This window comes from Suricata suricatta, chromosome 8 (assembly GCF_006229205.1).
Source record: "Suricata suricatta isolate VVHF042 chromosome 8, meerkat_22Aug2017_6uvM2_HiC, whole genome shotgun sequence".
In the NCBI taxonomy this organism is placed as follows: Eukaryota; Metazoa; Chordata; class Mammalia; order Carnivora; family Herpestidae; genus Suricata; species Suricata suricatta.
In genome coordinates this window covers 21,229,927-21,250,137 of record NC_043707.1, presented here as the reverse complement: position 1 = coordinate 21,250,137, position 20,211 = coordinate 21,229,927, and the positions used below count along the sequence as shown (strand labels likewise).

The 20,211-nt window shown below is 53.4% G+C and overlaps 1 protein-coding gene across 4 annotated transcripts; it reads right to left on the bottom strand.

Annotated features, from left to right (window-relative positions):
• Positions 1–1,396: 1,396 nt before the first annotated feature.
• On the bottom strand, positions 1,397–19,528 carry SEZ6L2 (seizure related 6 homolog like 2). 4 transcript variants are annotated; one of them, XM_029949315.1, is made up of 18 exons: positions 18,921–19,528; positions 17,819–17,950; positions 16,869–17,168; positions 16,356–16,495; positions 15,881–16,082; positions 11,648–11,833; positions 10,836–11,004; positions 10,059–10,222; positions 7,908–8,108; positions 7,309–7,447; positions 6,297–6,493; positions 5,962–6,156; positions 3,756–3,947; positions 3,481–3,672; positions 2,971–3,009; positions 2,675–2,792; positions 2,452–2,573; positions 1,397–1,984 (listed from the first exon to the last, which is right to left on the bottom strand). In XM_029949315.1, exons 1-17 carry the CDS (start codon positions 18,997–18,999, stop codon positions 2,459–2,461), a joined length of 2,760 nt encoding a protein of 919 aa, XP_029805175.1. In that variant the 5' UTR covers positions 19,000–19,528; the 3' UTR covers positions 1,397–1,984; positions 2,452–2,458. The 4 variants fall into 4 exon arrangements, with proteins under 4 accessions (XP_029805175.1, XP_029805174.1, XP_029805176.1 ...); XM_029949314.1 differs by having other exon boundaries at positions 2,452–2,548; positions 18,921–19,525; XM_029949316.1 differs by lacking the exon at positions 2,971–3,009 and having other exon boundaries at positions 2,452–2,548; positions 18,921–19,525.
• Between the last annotated feature and the right edge of the window lie 683 nt (positions 19,529–20,211).

Genomic DNA, 20,211 nt, shown 5'->3' with positions numbered 1-20,211 from the left:
AGGGTCTACCCTTCTGAGGAGCCACCTCTGCCACTGATGGCAGTGCTGAGGCCTCTGCTCTGCCTGCTCTGTGGCCTCACGCCTAGGGGAATGTGTCACACCCATTACTAGCCAGACGGGAGTTCGGCCAGCTTTGCAGAGTTTGCATTTAAATTTTTTTTTTTAATTTATTTTTTATACAGAGAGAGACAGAGCATGAGAGGGGGAGGGGCAGACAGAGAAGGAGACACAGAACCGGAAGCAGGCTCCAGGCTCTGAGCTAGCTGTCAGCACAGAGCCCGACGCGGGGCTTGAACCCACGAACATGAGATCTGACCTGAGCCGAAGTCGGAGGCTTACCCGACTGAGCCCCCCAGGCGCCCCAGAGTTTGCATTTAAATCTGAGTCTGGGGGCACCTGGGGGGCTCAGTCGGTTAAGCATCCGACTCTTGGTTTTGGCTTAGGTCATGATCTCACAGTTTCCTGAGAGGGAGCCTCATGCCAGGCTCTGCACTGCCAGCGTGCAGCCTGCTTGAGATCCTCTCTCTGCCCTTCTCCCATTCATGCTGTTTCTGCATCTAAACAAATAAATAAATAGAAACTTAATAAATCTGGTCTGGTCACTTATTGGAGCATGAGGACGTCCATTCACATCTCCAAGCCTCAGTTTTCTTGTCTGAAAAATGAGAATAATTGTCCCTGTCTTATAGGGCCCTCGTGGGGATGAAAAATGTAATGCATACAAAGTGCTTAGCCCAATGCCTGGCACAGAATAAATGCCCAGAAATGCAGGCTATTATTATCAAGATCATTTGCATTATGTTCACCTAAAACTCAACCTCCTTTTGAGTATTTCAGTGATCTTTTGAGTGTCCTCAAAGCATTTGATTTAAGTATAAAATTTGAATGAAGCGAAATTCAGTTGATTTGGAGGCTCTTTAGACAAATGAGCTATAAATTCCTTATAACGTTCAAAAGTGGATATGCTGGAAAAGGAACCCCACAGGGTAAAAAAACAAGCTCATTCTTTGTGAAGTGCTACAAATTTTACCACATAACAGCAGATGAGGGGACAAGAATGGTATACTTGGATACAAAAATTCTCAAGAGGAGCTTGCGTTTTAGGTAAAATAGTCATGAAACAAACCGAGAGCTGTTGCCTCCTGCCCACTGTCCGCCGTCTCCTGGCTGTAAGAGCCAAGAGGCACCAAGTGGTGGCAGGAAGACAGCCAAGGCCCAGAGCCGGAAGCCAGGCTTTTCGACACCTAGCCAGCCCCCTTGACATTGCCCTGTGCCCAGTCTTGGAACTCCATATTTTTTCCAATTGTTCCCCCTTTCCCAGGCCTCTCTCCAGAGAGAGACACCCTCACTGTGTCCAGCGCTCTATGACCCACATTCCCACACCCCACCAGCCCAGTTACAAGTGGTGGTTTTCTGTTTATTGCTCAAAAACAAAAATCCATAAGCAAAGGCGGGAGATCATGGGTTGGGAGATGGTATGAAGTGGGGAGGGGCCTTGTCCCTGCTTCTCCCCTACATCCCTCTTCCTGCAACCTTCCAGGGCCCAGGGGTTAGGCCTGGGGCCAGAGCGTCTGGGAAGAGGCTTCATGGCCAAGGGAAAGGCAGAGCTTTCAGGCAGTCCTTTGGCGGGGGAGGCGTGGGGATGGGGGTACCCTGGGCTGGGGGAGTCCCAGGAGTTGCAGAGGGGCCGAGTTCCCCTCCCAGGGTCCAAAAGCCAGTAGGGCCAGAGGGGAGGGGCAGACCCCTTGTTTGGCAACTGAGAAGAGGAGGCTTGGGCGGCAGGATGCTGGTTTATTTACTGTAGGGTCCCCAGGGCCATCAAAGCCCCCTCGTGGGACCAGGAGACTATTTACACATCTGGGAGGAAGGGAGCCAGAGGCAAGGTCCTGTACTTCTCCCTGCCCAGGAGGGGAGGGGAGGGGCGTCCTGGGTCCTGCAGCCTTAGTCTTGGGGTTCAGATGGAAACTTCATACTCCCGTGTATCCTGGAGACAGAGAGGTGGGATCAGTTGGAGTGGGAGGGGGCTGAGGGAGGGAACAAACTGAGAGGAGGCATCCACAAGGAAGGGGAATGACTGTGGGCTTTTTTAAAATAACATTGATCGTGAAGGTTGGGAGCCATGGGGTGGGAACAGCCATCGATGTTTGGTTTCTCTTATAGTATCTTAAAATCACATACAAATCAGTGTTTCTGGATTGTCTTGAACAATTGGGAGATCTGGCAATTGCGCCTGAGTCTCCACTAAGGTTACCAGATGGGGCGCAAGGTCTCCATTTGGCCACAGTCCTCACCACCCTCTGTTGTGCACACCTGATTTGCTTTGTTCGTTGGTGTGGCCTTTGTAGGCAGCTGAGTTTGAAATTCCCAAGACAGGTATTACAGAGACTTTGAGAGAAGGAGTCTGGGGGGAGCTGAGAGATGTGGCACTGCAGGGGCAGGGGAAGGGCTCACCCCAGCTTCATAGAGTGGATTGCTGAAGTCTGACTCCACAGTGATGGGGCTGTAGGAATGGGAGCCCGAGAAGCCGAAGAGGGATTTTCCCTGTAACCTGGGAAAGGGAGGAGATAGAGGGGCTTATCGAGAGGTGAGCCCCCTACCCCCCCTCACCCAGGCTTCTGTGCCAGGCAGGCAGGACGTCTGCCTTGGCTCGCAGCTGCCCGAGTAGGGTACTTACTTGGTGTAGTATATGTAAACGCCACTGCCGAGGACAATGACCAAGCCTAGGGGCAGCAGGATCGCCAACGCGAGATTCCCACCCTCCAGCTGACGCGAAGGGTCTGCGGTCTGGGTCACTGGGGAGAAGAGAGGCCAGTGAGCTGTGGTTGGGCCCAGCCCTGGGCTCTCCCAGCCTCCTGCCCTGGGCCTTGAAGCCTGGGCCTCACCCGTCCGGAGCCTGGCCTCCTGCCCCCGGCCTCTGCCTTGCCCTCCCGACTCGGCCAGGCCTGGTTCTCCAACTGTGCCCTCACTGACCTTCCAGTTTTCGGTTCTCCGGGAGCTCCTCATAGGCCACTGCAGGGAGAGGAGGGGGAGGGGACGGGGTCTGAGCCAGGGAGGGAAGGAGGCTGGGTAGAGGCCGGGAGCCCAGTGGGGCTGGGCTGGACAGCCTGGTTCTCTCTGCCCTCTGCTCAACCTAAACGTCATCCTTCCCTTGGTGGGGGCGTGGCAAGAGAAGTCAGGGCAGGGCCTTTTTCCTCTTTCTCCAGACCCTACAAGTTCAGGGTTCTTGGGCACTCTAAATTAATCAGGTCTATAGAGTTTGTCAAAAATAGAGACACTGAGACTTGTGCAGAGGGCACAGGACTTCCGAACCAAAGCCCCCTCTGCTACATCCCTTGGGACAATTCTATCGTACCCATGAGGATCAGTGCCCACAGGAGGTAAATGGGGAGCTCATTGGTCTCAAATTTGCTTCCTGACTTTCCCAGCCCTGTCACTCCCCAGACACTGCTGCGCCCCCTCCTGCCCTGTCTGCCCAGGCACCTTTGCAGAGCGGGGGCTGGCTGGTCCACTGTGAGGGGTGGCCGGGCACACAGGTGATGGTGACCTCGCCGATGAGCTCAAAGCCCTCGTAGCAGAAGAAGCGCAGAGACTCGCCCGCCTGGTAGTGATGTTTATACAACGTCTGATAGCCATTCTCTGGCACCCCTGGGTTCAGGCACGGCTCATACTTCACTGCAGGGCACACGTCAGTCACAGGCCAGTTTGCTGCTGAGCAGGCCACCCAGCCACCCTTCCCAGGATGTCCCCAGACTCACAGGCACACTTGGGGACCCGGTCGCTCCACTTGGGTGTGCCTGTGTCCCGGCTGTAGCAGGTGAGTACGGCCGCCCCCTCCAGGCTGTACCCGGGCAGACAGCGGTACTGGACGTGGGAGCCAACAGGGAAGCCAGCGTCCGAGGTGGTACGGTGCCCATTGGTGATCTCACCGGGGTCGGCACAAGTCATGACTGTTGGAAGGAGGGCAGGGTCAGGGGGAACTCAGCCCTTAAAGGATCTCCCAGAAAGCTTAGGGCTGAGCCGTGGGCTGTCTTCCCTCTAAGCATGCCACCCCCCTCCCCCCGCCACTATTTCCTCTGAATGAAGAGATCAGAAGTTGGAAAAACATAAACCCCAGTGCATTTTAGGTTTCAGGCTTCTTCCAGAAAAGAGTAGCAGAGGCAACCCAGGCCCTCATCCTAGGGTGACATTTGAAATATGTACCACCATACCAGAGCAGACCAGCTACGGCCCAGTATTGCCAGTCTAGCATGGTGGATCTTGGGCAGGACACCAGCTGCCCTGTTTAAGGTTTATTTATTGTTGAGAGAGAAAGAGAGAGTGGCAGGGGGAGGGGGAGAGAGGGAGCATGAGTGGGGAGGAGCAGAGAGAGAGAGAGAGAGAGAGGAACAGAGGATCCGAAGCAGGCTCCGTGCTGAGAACCCAATGTGGGGCTCGAACTCACAAACTGTGAGATCATGACCTGAGCTGAAGTTGGATGCTAAACCGACTGAGCCACCCAGGCGCCTCCGCAGCTGTCTTCTTTGGAACCCTCCTGCTCATTACTGTCGTTCCCAGGCCCTGTGTGCTCCTACAGCCGGCCCTGCTGGTGCTCGTCATAGCCATTTCTTGTACTTAGACCTGCACAAGACCCCCCGCTAAATGTTTTATATCCACGGTATCCTACACCCTGATGGTCCCGAAAGGCCAACGCATCTCCCAGGGCTCAAGGCGGTCAAATAACTGGTCCATGGTCACTCAGTCAGGTCACAGCCGCAGAGCCCTGGGCTGAGATTTGGACACTTGAGTCTCAGCTCACCTTCAGGCTCAGTGTGCTGCCTTAGCCAGGCCCTATCCTCTCTGGGCCCTGCCTCCGTCCCTTCCTGTCCCTGTCCTGTCCTTTCTGGGTTTCAGACTGGACATCCTGTGAATCCTTCCAGAGATGGGGAGCTGTGTCATCCAGAAAGTTTTCCCTTCATGCAGCCCAAATCTGCCTTCCTGAACTTAACCTCATGGGTCCCACCATTGCCCCCAAGGGCCAAGTGGAAGACCTCCAATCCCATGTCCTTGTGGCGAGTTTCCCAAATTTTGAAGAAAATGACAGGATCTCTCTTCTAAGAGATACACACTCCCAGCTCCTTTTAAATGGCACCTCTTCTGTGAAATCTCCTGTCCCATCCCTGGAACAATGAACCCACCCCCTTCCCCCAGCCCTTCTTCATATTTAGATCAGCTACTACTTACTGGTGACACTACTGTGCGAAGAACTTCATTTGCTCTTCACAGCCCCTATTCCTATTTCACCGACAAGGCAGCCAAGGCTCAGAGATGTTAAGCACTTTACCCCAAATCACCCCGCAGTTACCACTCAGTAATATTCTGAATTAAGTGTCTGTCCTCATTCTGGACTGTGAGCTCCGCCAGGGTCAGGAGGGACCCCGGACCCTCTGCATAACCCTAACCCCGCATGGGGCTTCAACAAAATTCTCTGACCAGCCTAGGCTCTAGTAAAGTGACTCCTCGTAAGGTCAAGGATTAGGGACCGAGAGACTGGAGCAGGGCCTTGAACAAGAGCAGAGCGGGGAGCTGACTGGGATGGCCAGGGAGGGGTGGAACTCGTCTTCCGCAGAGGCGGGGCCACTAGGCGGTGGGGCAGGGCCGCGAAAAGGTGAGGCTGGACCCAGGGCACACGGGGTCCCAGCCCAGAACAAGTGCACATGAGGGATGCAGCCAGGAGATGAAAGTGGGTCCAGAGGGGACCGTTGGGGACACCGAGGATCGAAGGAATGGAACCCAAAGGGTAAGGGGACGGAGCCTGAGCAAGATCCGGGCAGAATCCAGAGCAAAGGGATGAAACCTCGCTGGGATAGGAGCGAGGACAAAAAGGACCCAAGCGGGATGCAGAGGGTCGGGCGCGCCCAAGCTGAGCAGTGAAACCTAGATGGGGGCGGAGCCATGAGAGATGTGGGCGGGGCCCGAGCTCACTCTTTTGGCAGGCGGGCGGCGCTGCGCTCCAGGACAAGTCCCACTGGCAGGTGAGAATGTCCGAGCCGAGAAGCTCATAGCCAGGCTCACACTGGTAGGTAAGCACCGTGCCGCGGATCAGGTCCCCGTGGGAGGCCGTCCTCCAGCCCCACTCCGGAGGTGGCAGCTCAGGGCACGTGTCGTTCCTTGGGACCTCTGAAGGGGAGAGACAGCGAGTTTGGAGGCTGCCCTGAGAGAGACACGGGGCGCTTTTCCAGCCTCGGGGATCTCGAGCTCCTCCCAGGATCTCTGGCCTGCCAGACCCCTGTTTATCTCAGGATCCTAGACTTTGGTACCTTTGAAGTGCAACACGAAACCCTGCCCCAGGCCCGGGTTTGGGGGCCCTGGCGGTGCCTGGAACTGCAGCGTGAGGTCCGGCCCAGAGGAGAGGAGGCGGCGGCGCGGTTGAGGTCCACGCAGCTGGGCCAGGACTCGGGCGCTGGGACCGTCCCCATCAAACAGTGTCAGCATGTCCCCTTCGCGCACATTCAGGCTGGGAGGAGAGGGGCCAGATGAGGGGGGCTGGGTTGTGATCGGCCCCTTCTATCTGGTTCTGCTCAACCCGTAACTGGATTCATTAGTAACCCTACCTACTCTTCAGCCCTGCCCACATTATTCCATCCCAGGCCTGGCCCAGCCTTTTGACCAATTTTGGGCTTCTCTGTGCCTGGTTCCACTTGTTCTGTGGTTCTTCCCATTTCCTGCTTTCCCATTCCCAGCCCAACCCCTTTAAGAACTCGCACTCTCTGGTCCCTCCTCCATCACCAGGTGATGCACAGACTCGCACAAACCCTGCCCCGACCAATCACAGGCCACGTTCATAAACCAGCTGCCCAACTGCAGGCCCCTCCTGAGTATCTGCGTGCCCACTTCGGGTTCTGTTCGTCACGTGACCATCTCACAACAAATCAGCTCACTGGATTCTCTCCATACCCACACCCACCCTGGGTGCTAGTGATGATACAATAGCTTGGGCCTGGGTCCCTGGAAATTGCTCCAGGGGTGGCGTCAGAAATAGCCAAAGAGTGGGAGACACCAGGCCAGAGACCCCTGTTCACTATACCCTTCGCAGAAGACTTCATTACCCCATTGCCTTGTCCAAAATCGCCTAATAATTTGTACCTTGGTCTACCCAGCAACCCACACCCCCATCCTGAACCCTTAGTTGCCTCTTTCATCGGGTGGTATATTCACCAAATCTCGCAAAGATGTGTGAGCCAGCGAGGCTCAGAACGCAGGCTAGGCCTGTCCTCACACCACACTTCACCAACCCATGCCCAATGCACCCCCTGCAGCACCCAAACGTACATCTCCACTTGGAGCAAGATGCGCTTCTCTTCTTGGACATGTAGGCCCCACACGCAGTCCTGGCCGGGGCTATAGCTCTGGGGCCAGTCAGGAGACAGGACCACACCAGCTGCCTCTGACAGCTCCCCTCCACACATGGCTAGGGTGGAAGGGGGGTCAGATTCAGAACCCAGGTGGTCAGGGGGTCTCCCATTCACCACAGACCTCACCGTTCCCAACTGCATACACTAGACCACCTCACAGGTTTCCTGTTATCTCTTAGACCCCTGTTTGTTGACCCACCTAGTCCTGTTGTGCCCAATCCCCAGCCCTGCTCTCAATTAACCCTGCCCACGCTCTATCCTGTACATTACCCCCAACCCATGACTTAGCTCTAGTTCTAGCTCTTCAAGGCATTTGGGTCATGATCCCTAAATTTGTAACAAACCCACCAGTTATTTCGCTAAGAAAACTATCTCTGAAAGGGACAGGGATTTACCCAAGGCCTGGGTTTATTAGGTTTGGGTAGGTAAGTCTCCTCCCTGAACGGCCTTCCTGAGATTCCCAGCTCGGGGGGAGTCTGTACACTGAAGGACCCCCTGGGGATGTGGAGGGCTCACCCTTGCAGGCTGGCTCTGTGTCGTTCCAGTGGGGTTCTGTGGGATCCACACATTCGATGGCATTTGGGGGGCCAGGGGGCTCTAGGGCATATCCTGGGAGGCAGGAGAAGGTGGCCAGTGCTCCTGGGCGGTACTCAGGGTCCGTGGTGGTGACATTGCCGTGTGCCAGGAAGGGGGCAAAACAGCGATCTTCTTCAAAGGCTAGAGAGGAGTCAGTCACAGAAGTTAAGCATTAGGATAGGCCTCAGGGGTCTCAGACTGGGGGGACTTAGGCTAAATTCAAGTGTCTTTGGCCATTTGGGGGGCTGTTTACAATGGAATGCCTTTGGGCTTAGCTTTCACTCTCCCAAACCCACATTTATGTTACCTGCCTGGCCTCTGGAGGAAAACCACTAGGCTAGCCAAATCCCAGTTCCCATTCTACAGTAGAGGAAACTGAGGTCCAAGGACAAAAAGTCACTTGCCCCAGTGTCAGACACTGAGCAGTGGCAGAACCAGGTCTCAAACTCACATTGCTTGATTCCCAGCTAGAGACACTTCGTTTTGGAAACTGCAGACGAGTGACAGGAAAGGGTGCCTTTGGAGAACTGACTCATGTACGTGTGTTCTGTCCTCAAAAATAAGTTAGATTCTGACTATCCCTAATCATCCCTGCTGTGGCTAGATTCCAAAAGTGCATCGAATGCAGAAGCTACTCAATTTTGACTTTGGACTAAGTCAGCAAAAATGAAGATTTGGAGAGCATTTTAGTGTTTGCATGTGATCATATCTTAGCTGCAAAACTATATGTGAAGAGGAATCTGAGGCTCATGGAGCAGCAATGGCCCACAACCAGGGAGGGAGGCCTCAAACCTGGGATTCTTTTCACATTCTCAAAAAATAACATGCAATGTGTTTTTCAGATGCACTGTTGTACTTTACTATTACCTAACCTGATGAGGTGTCATGTCCAAATCCTATGCACCCATCAGGGCCCAGTGCCAATTCCATTTCTCCCTTGATCCATACTGGAAACCAGCCCCTCCCATTATTTTCTTTATCTTTCTTCTGCTATTGTTTGCACAAATCTTCTGCTCCAATCACACTGAAATCCCCCGTTTTCCAAACATACCAGGCCTTTCTATGCCTCTTTACTGTTGCTCTCACTGTTTCTTTCACCTGAGGTGCTCATCCCTAATCTCCCTCTTTTATGTTTTCTTAGGTTTATATATTTATTTTGAGAGAGAAAGAGAGAGCAAGTAGGGGAAAGGCAGAGGGAGGAGTGGGGAGAGACTCCCAAGCAGGCTCCACGCTGTCAGCACAGAACCCCACTGAGTGCTCCATCTCACGAGCCATGAAATCTGACCAGAGCAGAAACCAAGTCCAACCCTTAATTGACTGACCCACCCAGATGCCCTAATCTCCCTCTTTTAAAACTGTCTCTATCCCAGTGCCTGGCTTGTAGGTGGGGTATGAGGCTTTTAAAATCCTCTCCATCCTTAAGGCCCAGCTCAAATGCCTCTTCTCCCATGGTCGCTGACCTCTTTGTTTCTATCTATCCAGCACCAGTCCCCCTTCTTCTGTTGACAGCACTCCTATTTTCATTTTTGGACACATGCCTCCCCTGTTTCCAGTCTATGAGGTCCAATTGGGGTCAACTCTGGATGGTCCTGTGATGTGGATCTGCCAGTCCTACCACCTGCCCCTAGCTTCAGTGATCGGCTCAGGCCTAGGCACATGACCTAAGCCAGGGAAATGAGAGCCCTTCTTGGCATTTCTGATGAGAAAGTATTACACTTTCTCTTCCTGATCGACTTACTAAGTTAGTGGTGTATCATTCAAAATTGCTAGGTCTGCCACATACTGAGAGCCTGACTGACAATGACGCCAACACAGAGGAAAGACCTGAGAGATTACGGTAACTGGACACTTGGCTGTGTATCTAGATCCAGCCATACATGAAACTTAAATAGAAAAAGCCACTTCAGGAATTAGAAGGGGTCCATACAAGCAGAGGGGATTCTTATAGTTTTGGGGTGGGAAGGCAAGTTAAGTTCCAGGGATCCAACAACAGAGATGGACAGGGACAGTTGTATTGTGCTTGTGACTGTACCTGGCCATCAGGAAGAGGGGAGAGTGCAGGACTTGGGGCCCCGAGTGGAGGACAGTTACCTTCAAATCGGAGGCTTAGCAGCAGGGGATTGGCAGGTGTCTCTGAAAGCAGCTCCACATACAGGGACTGGGCATCACTGATGAGACCCCGCTCTGGAACATCATCCATATCCGAGTCATAGATGACTGGGGACAGGGGACTGCCCCCTGAGCGCACCATCAGCCTAGGATGGACAGAAGAGTGGCCAGGAGCTCAGTTTCCCCTCAGAAGCTCTCCTAACTAATTTTCACAGCTATTGTTTTCAAACATGTCAACTCTAGGCCAAGTGTTCTAAGCCTTACACATTTTATCTCATTTAATTTTCACAAGAGCCCTTGAGTCAGTACTAGTTATTATTCCTTACTTTATAGATGAGGACAGTGAAGCCCAGAAAGAGTAAATAACCTGCCCAACATCACATAGCGACTCGTGTCAGAGCCGAGACAGCAGTTAGACAAGAGAGGGAATCGACGATGATGATGATGACAAACACATTGACAGTGCTCACTGTGGGCCAGGCACCCTTCTAAGTATTTCATGTATCTTAACATTAATCCTCACAGAAACCTTCAGAAGGAGGTCCTATTATCGCCACTCTACAGGAGAGGATACTGAGGCACAGAGAAGTCTAGTGATTCATCTAAGTTGACACAGCCATACTGTCTAAGAAGGGGAAGGACTAATCTGTGTTTGACACAAATTTTAACTGGGATCCACCCTGGATCTGTCCAACTCCCCACTGCAGCCTCCCTATTTCTCGGAGGTGGGGATGTCTGACCCAAGGCGCAGATCCTCACCGGTCATTGTCTTCATCCAGTGAGACCCTCTCGAAGTGCAGATGAAGCCGGCGTCCCTCAGCTGCTTCAATGACCCAACGGCAGGTGAGGTTGGGCCCCGCCACTCCCCCGGGCTCAGGGGACACAATGCGGCCCAGGGTAGCATTGTGGATGGTGCCACCACAGGATGCTGTGGGTAGAGGTGGGGGATATGTTAAGGTGACTTGTCCTCTTGTCTTCAGAGCTATTATATCCACACCTTTGGTTGGGACCGGGCCTTAGGGTGGTCTCTGCCCTACAGGCTCACAGCAGAAGATAGGACGTTTCCAGGCCACCACTGAGGTAGGGAACCAGCCCTAAAATAGGAAAACCCCAGAATGGACACCACTAGGATGGAAATTCTGCTAATATAAACACTCCCCAGATGTGGAAAGCCTTGCATGTGGAGTTACTGGGGGGGACCCCAAATTGAAGCCCTCAAGGGGAAAGTCTTCAAGATGGGGTCTCCAGGATAGAGACCCAGCAGACATGGACCTCAAGAATGGTGTTCTTGAGGATGAGGAGTATCTAAAAGAAGAGACATCCAGAATGGTGACTCCCCAAATGGAAACCCCCTAGGTGGGACATCCCCAGATACAGACCCCCAGGGATGCAGATTCTCAAAGGATAGAGACGTTCAGTATAAAGAGCTCCAGATGGAGACACCAGGATAGGGACTCTTCTAGGCAGAAACCACTTCAAGATGGATGTCTTCAAGTCTTGGAGACTCCCAAGATAGTACCCTCCCAATGGGGCCCCCAGGACAGGTCCCACTTATCGTGTGGGAGACTTACCCAGGCAGCTGGGGGGTTCACCGCTCCAGGCTGGCCGGGTGCTGTTGAGGCAGATAAGGGTCTCCTCACCCTGGAGCTGGTAGCCAGAATCACAGTGGAAGGTGGCAGTGCCCCCAGGGTGCAGGTCTGTCACGCTCACATCTCCATGGGCCGGCCGGGGAGGGAAGCCACAGCTCAGGAGATAGGCTGGAGGAGGCAGAGCAGGGAGAAGGAGGACTCATTTCCCCAGGCCACTCTCACCAATCACCTAGCACTTCCTTCCTTCCTCCCACGTCCCCCTGGAGGCACAGACTGGCTCCATACTGGAGTTTTCACATGGCCACTTGTCCTCATGAAGAGGTAACATCAATATCCCTCATCTCCCCTAATCTTTGTAATCTACCCACTTTGGCTTCCATTTTAGAGATGCAGTATCTGAGATTCAAAGACATTCTGACTGTAGTACATATTCGGGGTGTGACCTTAGGCAAATCAGTTGACCACTCTGAACCCACCCAATACAAATAGTATTTCTAGAGCCTATTCAGCTTCTAAAGTGAGTTTAGGCGACACTTTTGAGGTAGCCAGAGTAAGACTGTGATCCATTTTCTAGATGTAGAAATTGGTTATTAAGTACCTCATCGTGTTTTCTCCCTTCTCCACACACAGACTCTCATCCACAGAGGCACATGGTGGTAGCAGACCCTCACTTTTACCCGGAGGAGCCACATGAAACTCTTTTAGGAACTTTGACTATCTTGTCATTAAAGACCTTCATACTCAGTGTCCCCTAAATGAATCCTCCAGTGAAAATGAAGTACTAGGGAAAGCTTTGCTTTCCTTAAGGAACTGTATCTCTTCTCTTGCAGTGATAACTATCCAATCTCTCATTTTGTTCTGGCTGCTAAGAAGCTCAGACTAGATTGAGGCTTGTCCCTAGCAACAAGGGCCTGTCCATCCACATCTATTTTTTCATCTTTAACATGCACTACCTGTTACCAGTTTTCTTTTTATTTTATTTAATTTTGCTGGGTTTTTTTTTTTTTTAAAGCTTCCTGAAATTCTTGTGGACTCCTGTGAGATAAATAAATAGAAAGTGACGCAGGGGATACCTGGCTGGCTTAGTCAGAAGAGCATGTGACTCCTGATCTCAGGGTCATTTGTTTGAGCCCCTTCTTGGGTGTAGACAGTAATTAAGTAAACATAAGAAAGAAAGAGAGAGAGAGAGAAAAGGAAGGAAGGGAGAGAGGAACAAAGAAAAAGAAAGGGAGAGACTTGGCAGTAAACAATGGACTCTAAATTTGGTCCTGACATAGTTCTTTGTGTCTGCTTCAGACCAGACAGAGTTCATCAAGAAGGGCTTCCTGGCAGAGGTGCACCAAAGCTGGGTCTCTGTAGGAGGGGTAAACTCTGGGTAGCCGTGCTTGGATGGTATCAGTTTGCCTGGGCCTTTGCTTTTGCTGATGCTCCAGCCTTATGTGATTCTGTCAGAGACCTGGTCTCTCCCTATTTCAGAATTCGATAAGCATTTCCTTGGCTGGGTGCTGGGCACAGAGAGGTGAAAATGACCCCCTGGCCTTGCCCTTCAGGAGCCCATAGTCTATGGAGATAGACACAAAAACCTTCTAGAATGCAGTGATTTAAGTAAATATTAGCCTCTTGATGGCTCTCCATAATTAGCAGAAACAATTCCAAACGCTTTGGGTGGACATTCAAGCCCCTTCCACAGCAGTGTCTAGTGCCAGCTTCGGCTCCTAGCACCCACAACCTGTATATCCTACACAGTGTAGTTTTGTGGCTTCCATATCTTTTCACACCATTTTCCCCACCTGCAAGGCCCTCTTCTTGCTCTTTTTCATCTCTCATGGAGTAACTCAAGTACCACCTCTTCCAGGAAGTCTTCCTCACCCCTCCCCTTTCCAACTGAGTTCGTTTCTTTCTTGCCTCTACACATGCGCACGCATAATTTAATCATCGCATTGACTGCTGTCTATTGCCATGATGAAACAGAGCCAGGCCTCATTTGTTTTGTCTCCCAAAAGCCAAGCCTGACTGATCAACTGATGCAGCAAAGAGGAGGGGTTTTTTTTGGAACAGTACACAAGAGCACTGGATTTGGAGCCGGGCAGACCTGAGTTCTAGGTCCAGCTCCAAGACTTACTAGCTGTTTGACCTTGAGCAGGTGATACCACCTCTGGGGCCTGTCACTTGTAAATGGCAGTAATAATAACTATCATTGACGACTGGCCTTCTGATTAAAGCAAAGAAACACGCAAAGCACTTGACACCTAAAAAGTGCTCGAAAATCTTACTCACTTGCCGCTCAATCTGTTAATGAATGCCTCAGAGTCAGGGCTGGGGACTGACTGCTGACTCTGCACTGAACTTGCAGGTGGCTTAGCATCCACCTGACCTTTTGTTCTCTCAGAGCTGGGGGGTCACCCTTGGGGGTGCTGGCACAGGGGGTTTGTAAATGGGAACGTTCGCTGGGCTTGGGGCCAGCAGTGATGGAGCCTTTGGCCTTTCAGAGGAGCTAATGAGGCCACTCTGGAGCAGAGGCCCCACCTAGTGCAGACTGGGGAGCGCTTAAACAGGGCCTCGGTCCCAAAGGTGCCTGGAGAAGCCGCAAAGCAGGGAAGACTGAGGCAGGTAATGAAAGCCAATTTATGCAATAGCCCTGCTTCCCCAAATGTTCTACTTAGTCTAAAGAGTTCTATTTTCAATGCCCTAGGGAAGAGGCTGCTTAAGAGAGCCAGCTGGGAGCCATTTTGTAAAATCAGAAGTCTGGGCCTGGGCCCTGGGCCCCCAGGCATGCCCTGCTGACCTGCCCACCAATCGCATGGCCCCCAACTCATTGGTCTCTCCATGAATAGGTCTCTCCACCTTGCACGCATGAGCCCCTGGAGTTGGGCAGAGGCCTTAGGAGAAACTAGAAAAGGTGTGGGGAAGGAGTACAGGTTGTGTGTGAGCTGGACAAGGCCCCCAAGGGATCTGGGGTCAGCAGAGCACACAAGAGGCAGGCAAGGCCATGAGGTGATGTGAAGGAGACATTGGCCCCAAACATAGTTCTCTGTTTCCTGGGGAACACAGGGACTTTGGAGATGGCAGCAGGGTCTGGAATGGGACAGTGGGCTGGGACTGTGGCCTCCTGCACCCATGTATGCTGGAACATACCCTTGCACTGTGGGAAGGTTCCCGTACACACAGGTGAGTACCAATGTCCACCTGTGTGTAGGCTGTCTGGGTGGTTGCTCCTGAATGCAGTTGTGCATGAACATGACCCCCTCCTACGCCCCCCAAAGTCAGCAGGGTCTTTCTAGGCCACCGATCTGACACTGTCACTATCTTGCTTAAAACATCTCAAAATGTCTCCATACCGCTTGTAGGATAAAGTCATCTGTACTCCTCACTGAAGCTCATAAGGCCCTCAATGATCTGAATCCAACCTACCTCCCAGTCTGGTCTCTTATCACCTGCTTCCCGCCTACCACTCTCTGGGTTTTTCTGTAGCAACAACTGACATTTCCGAGCTCTCACTGTGTACTAGACACTATTTTCAGCACCTGACATGTATTTGTTAATTTGATCTTCCTAATAAGACCATGAGCTAAGTATTGTGATCCCCATTTTTCAGATGAGAAGGAAGACACAGAAAGGTCAAGTGACTCACCCCAGGTCACAGCTGGGACAATTCTATCTTCCATGCTGAATTACTGCATCTCCTTGACGGGGGTCATGCTTTTTCATCCATCTGGACATTTGCCTTCCTCTTTCTCCCCCTCCCACCTCCCCCTAGTAACTCATCTTTAGGGCCCACCTCCAAGAAGGTGTCCCTGTATTCCTTAGGAGACATTTAAGTCCCTTTGAAATTTGTTCCCTCTGCCTGTGTTTCCCTCATCATAGGGATATAGGTCCGAATCTCACTGAATTATAATCATCCTGATTGCTTGCCCATCTCTCTACCTAGATTCTGAGTTCCTTGAAGATTTACATGTGGCTTGTTCATTCCCCTCTCCAAGGATAACACAGGGCCCGTATGAAAGTGCTCGATAAACATTTGTTGAGTGAATGGGTGAACTGCCACTTGGATGTGTGCACACCCAGACACAGGTCTGTGAGTGTGTGAAATAAGTGTACATAGATCTCCTCTATGGGCTCTGCCCCCAGAGTCCTCACCAGGAGGAAAGGCTCCTGATGATGGCCCTTGTGCCCAGTATGGCCCCTGCCCTTCCACCAGCACCCCAGACTCCTCACCCTGATAGTGGATCCTGAAGCCACCGCCCCTTGGGACTCGTGGACTCTGGAAGTGCAGGAGCAGCCGGTTGGTTGGACTCCTAAGAACCTGTCCTTCTCCCAGCATCGAGGAGTTGGCCAGGAGTCGGGGGGCCAGGCTGGGGGACCCCCCACCAGCCAGCACCAGGAGTTCCTCCTCCCGAGATAGGTTCAGCGTCTGCACCTAAAGAAGCCAGACCCAGACCCCCCAGGATGAGTCAGTTAGGGTGGGTGACCCCTAAGTCCCCCACCCTTTGCCTTCCTTTCCCCTGTATGTGGCAGCCAAATATCACTGGAACAAATATCACATATCACATAGAACTCTAGGAGAGTCTTTGAGATCCTCAGAAAACAGGCCCATTAGAGTTAGAAAGCGTGTTCTCTGGTTCCCAAAGGCCAAAGTTGTGCACACCCCTGGGCCTAGAGGAAAGGGCTTGGGTCTTCAAAGTCCAGTTACCTGGATCTCAATGCCGTAGCCAGGGTAGACATGGATGCTGTATGTGCAGTCCAGGAGCCCCAAGGTGCGGCTGGCGGTGCTCCCCAAATCTGGAGACTCCACATGCCCTTCACCCTCAGAGATGTTGTTATTACACAGAACTAAAGAGATATAAGTGGCTGGAGTTGGGAGAATCCCTGTGTTCTCACCCTCCCAGCCAAGCAACTCTGGGGGTCCTCACCTGTCTTGTCCCCAGCACCCCCCACCATCTTTATCCAGTGCTCCAATCCCTCCACACACACCCCGCCCCGCCCCATGCCCACAACTCCCCTCCCCAACCGTCATGGAGATAAAACACATAGAAAGGTGCTGGTACATAGCAAGGGTCTATAAATGCCAGTCTTCATTATTATTGAGCTGAAGCCCAGACCCCTTCTTCCACACGTTCCCAGCAGCCTCTCCCCTGCATACCCGTTCCTCTACTACATTCATACTCTGCCTCACACTGTCCCCCTCCCTGTTCAATCGCCTCACCTGGGCTGGTCACCGTGGTGGTAACAGTTGTCGTGGTGATAATGGTGGTGGTGGTCTCCTCCTCTCCTCCCTCAGGCCCGAGGGGTGGGCCTGGGGAGGCGGGGCCAGGAAGGGGCGGGGCCGTGGTTCCTGGGGGCGGGGTCAGCAGCTCTGGCGCGGTGGGGCCTGCCCCCCTTCCCCCTTTAGAAGTTACGGCTGTTGTCAGAGGCCCTGTCCCCGGTTCAGTGGCCCGTGGCAGGAAGGGCGCTGCAAGAGTCTGGCCGGCTGGAGGGGTGGCTAGTGTGGGGTCTGGATCAGATCCTGGGACAGTGCAAGGGAAGTAAGGGCACAGAAGGAGCAAATTGGTGGGCCATGGGGTAGGGAGCAGGGCTGAGGGAAACTGGGGGCTCCCCCACTGAACCCAAAAGACCTCCCTCATGAGGTACAGGTTCCCCACCTCTCCCTTCCCCACCGGAACTCTGAGCCTCCTCCCAAGGCTTCCACAGCCTGACTTCCCATCCCTCTCCACCTCTCTGCCTAGGCCCTTCCACTCTGACAGTCTCCTTGAGCCTCTCCATGCCTCCCCATTCAGATCTGACTCCCCTTCCTGTATACCCCTTTCTCTCTCTTCTCTCTCTCTTTTGCTCTCTCTGGAACTCTTCTCTGTTTAGTATTCTCATGGCTCTTTGACTTTATGATTCTAAATCTGCTACTCTCTGCATTTCTCTCTCTCTGTGTTTCTTTCTCCCCTATTCCTCTGAGTCTGCTTCTCTGAGTTTCGATCTGTCTTTCTCTCTGATGGTCTGTTTTTCTGTCTGGCTCTGTCTCTTGCTCGTTCTGTCTTAATTTCCCTGGTTCTCTGTCTATGCCCAGTTTCGGCACTCTCTGAATGTCACTGGCTTGAGTTCCCATCAACCTGAATTAATTCCCTCCCTCTCTGTATGTCACTCTTGCCACTCTGGGGGCCTCACCCGGCAAGTAGCCCATCTCTGGACCCCTCCTCAGCAGGGCCCCATGGAGCAGCTCCGCCAAAGCCTCAGAGGCTACTGTGGGGGCCTCACTTCCAGGCTCTGGCAGTACCTCTTCTTCCTTCAGGGGCAGACCTAGGAGATGAAGTTGTGTGAGCCCTTTCACTGCCCCACACTCCTTCCTTCTCCAGAAAGATCTTTTCCAGAGCTCTTCCTCTCTCCTCAGTCAGCTGGGTCTGTAGGAAGGAGCTCAGAGGGTCCCAGACTGGGCTGAGAGCCAAGATTGGAGGAGGGGCTCCCAGCTGCCCCACACACACTCCTACACCTTCCTCGCTCTTTCCCCCCAGGCTTTGTGGGCCTTCAGTGAATCCTGGACAGCGCCAGCAGCGCGGAGAGGGGCAACAGTGCTACCTTCATTTCCCCCTCAGTGGTGCTCTTCCCCCAACCCGGGAGCTCTGCAGAGGGTCTGGCAGCACCTCCCAGCCCTTGCTTCCGCAGTGCCCAGCTTTCATTCTCGGTTTCTGTCTCTGCAGTGTGGTGTTCTCTCCCTCTCTCTCTCTCTCTCTCTCTCTCTCTCTCTCTCTCTCTCTCTCTCATTCTCTCTTATTTTCTCTTTCCCTCTCTCTCCTTCTCTCTCTCTCTGCAGTCTCTGCCAGCTTCCTGGGAGTCTGGCGAGGGGTCAGATTAGAGGACTGAATATCTGGTCTCTGAGCACTGCCTCTGTTCATCTGTCTTTGTCCATACGTCCAAGAACGTTTGTGTGTGCAGTGCCTGGCATTTTCCCCAGCACCCCCATCTCCCACCCAGGTACCCTGCATGCTTCTGCAGCCTCCGCAGACATCCCCCCAACTTCCCCAGCCCTTCTTCCTGGATTTAGCCCCCGAGATTCTGGTGAAAGCTCCCCTCATTCATTCCCCCCCCTCCTCAGTATTGGGGGTTAGGGCTCCAGGCACAAGCGAGAAAGCCCTGGCTTGCCCCTTCCCCGTCAGCTGTACCCCTCCCCGCCCCCAGAAGCTCGGAAAGCCCAGGATGTTCAGAGAAAGGATAGTAGAGAACCCAACTGAGGACCTTCATAGGGCCTACCCCCACGCTCCCATGTCCTTACCCTGAATCCAGGGACAGCTCAGCAGAATTAGGAACAGCAGCTGGGGAGGCGGCGGGTGCTGGACCCTGGGAGTCCCCATGGCGACTCGCACCGATTTCTCTCCTCTGCGCCTCTCCTAAATAATCTAGCTGTCACCTTTCCTCCGTCTCCTTTTATCTTTCCTTTTATTATTATTTTTTTTCCTGCTAGCAGTTAGCAAGAAAGACAATTTCTCTGCCCCTTGGGATGGAGGGGCAGAATTGGGCTGGAGGTCGCCTGGATCCCACTCCTCCTTGCCCAATCTCCTCTGTCTTCTGCTCTCTGGTCTGTGGGAGAGGGGGCGCGGCTCCGGCTTCAGGGGGTGGGACCAAGAAGGCCGAAGGGGCCGGGTCGTTTGGGTTACCCTCTCGCTCGTGCGCCTGAGGCCCCCGAGGTAGCTGGATCCCAAGCTGGGGGAGTGGGGAGAGGCAAGACAGCTTCAGGGGGTCTGGGGTGGGGTCGAGGATCAGGAGGGTCCCTACTGTGCTCTAACGGGGCTTGGCGGGGAGGGGAGGGGGTTGCGGAACCTGGAGAGCCAAAGCTCGGGCACTGGAGCTGCGGGAGGGAGAAGCTGAGAAAGGTGTCGAACCCACGTCAGATCCTGGGGACGGGCGAAGGGAGGGGCCAGGATTTATTTGGGGGCGACGGTGGGGGGGAGGGAGAAGGAGGAAGTGCAGATGGAGGAAGGAGGGACCACATGAGCCAGACCGTAATCCTCACTCCCGCGGCCCCTAGGGGATGCAAAGGAAACTCTGGTCCTAGCTGTAATTACAACCTCTTCCCCCAGCCTTTCCAGCACATCTGGAGTCTGAATCTCCTCTTCCCAGGGTGCCGAGGGGCGGCACAGCTGAGTTCACGCTTGCTCAGCTCCCCAATATGCTCCCTACCCACATCCAGGACCCCCACCCCCTACAGGACTTCCCTTTCTCTTTTACAGCTCATATGAAATGGGCTCCCCTCTTTCAGGAGAATGGCAAGTTTTCACGTTTATGAGAAGTCGAAGGGGAGACAGGCCGGGATGTGGGGAGGAGAAACCCCTTCTCTTGCATTCATGACCCCGGCCAGGGCCCAGGCGGCTTCAACTTTGATTTTCTCCCCTCCTCGTCTCGCTCACAACGCCTCTGGGGCGCCCTTTTCAGCACCACCAGCCCGCGGACAGCTCTTCTCGGCCCAGCCGGAGCGGGCCTGCCCCCCCGCCACCCTCCCCCCCCCCGGCCGCCGGCAATTGGCTGAAGCCACCCTCACTGTCAATCAGGCTCCCGCCCGGAGCTGG

Coding starts and splice junctions, on each gene's coding strand:
- SEZ6L2 (XM_029949314.1), bottom strand. CDS start 18,999: ATGGGGACTCCCAGGGTCCAGCACCCGCCGCCTCCCCAGCTGCTGTTC. Junction 8,109..10,058: donor GCTAAGCCTCCGATTTGAAG/GTAACTGTCCTC, acceptor ACTCCTCTCTAG/CCTTTGAAGAAGATCGCTGT. Junction 3,010..3,480: donor CCAGCCCCCGCTCTGCAAAG/GTGCCTGGGCAG, acceptor CTCTCCCTGCAG/TGGCCTATGAGGAGCTCCCG.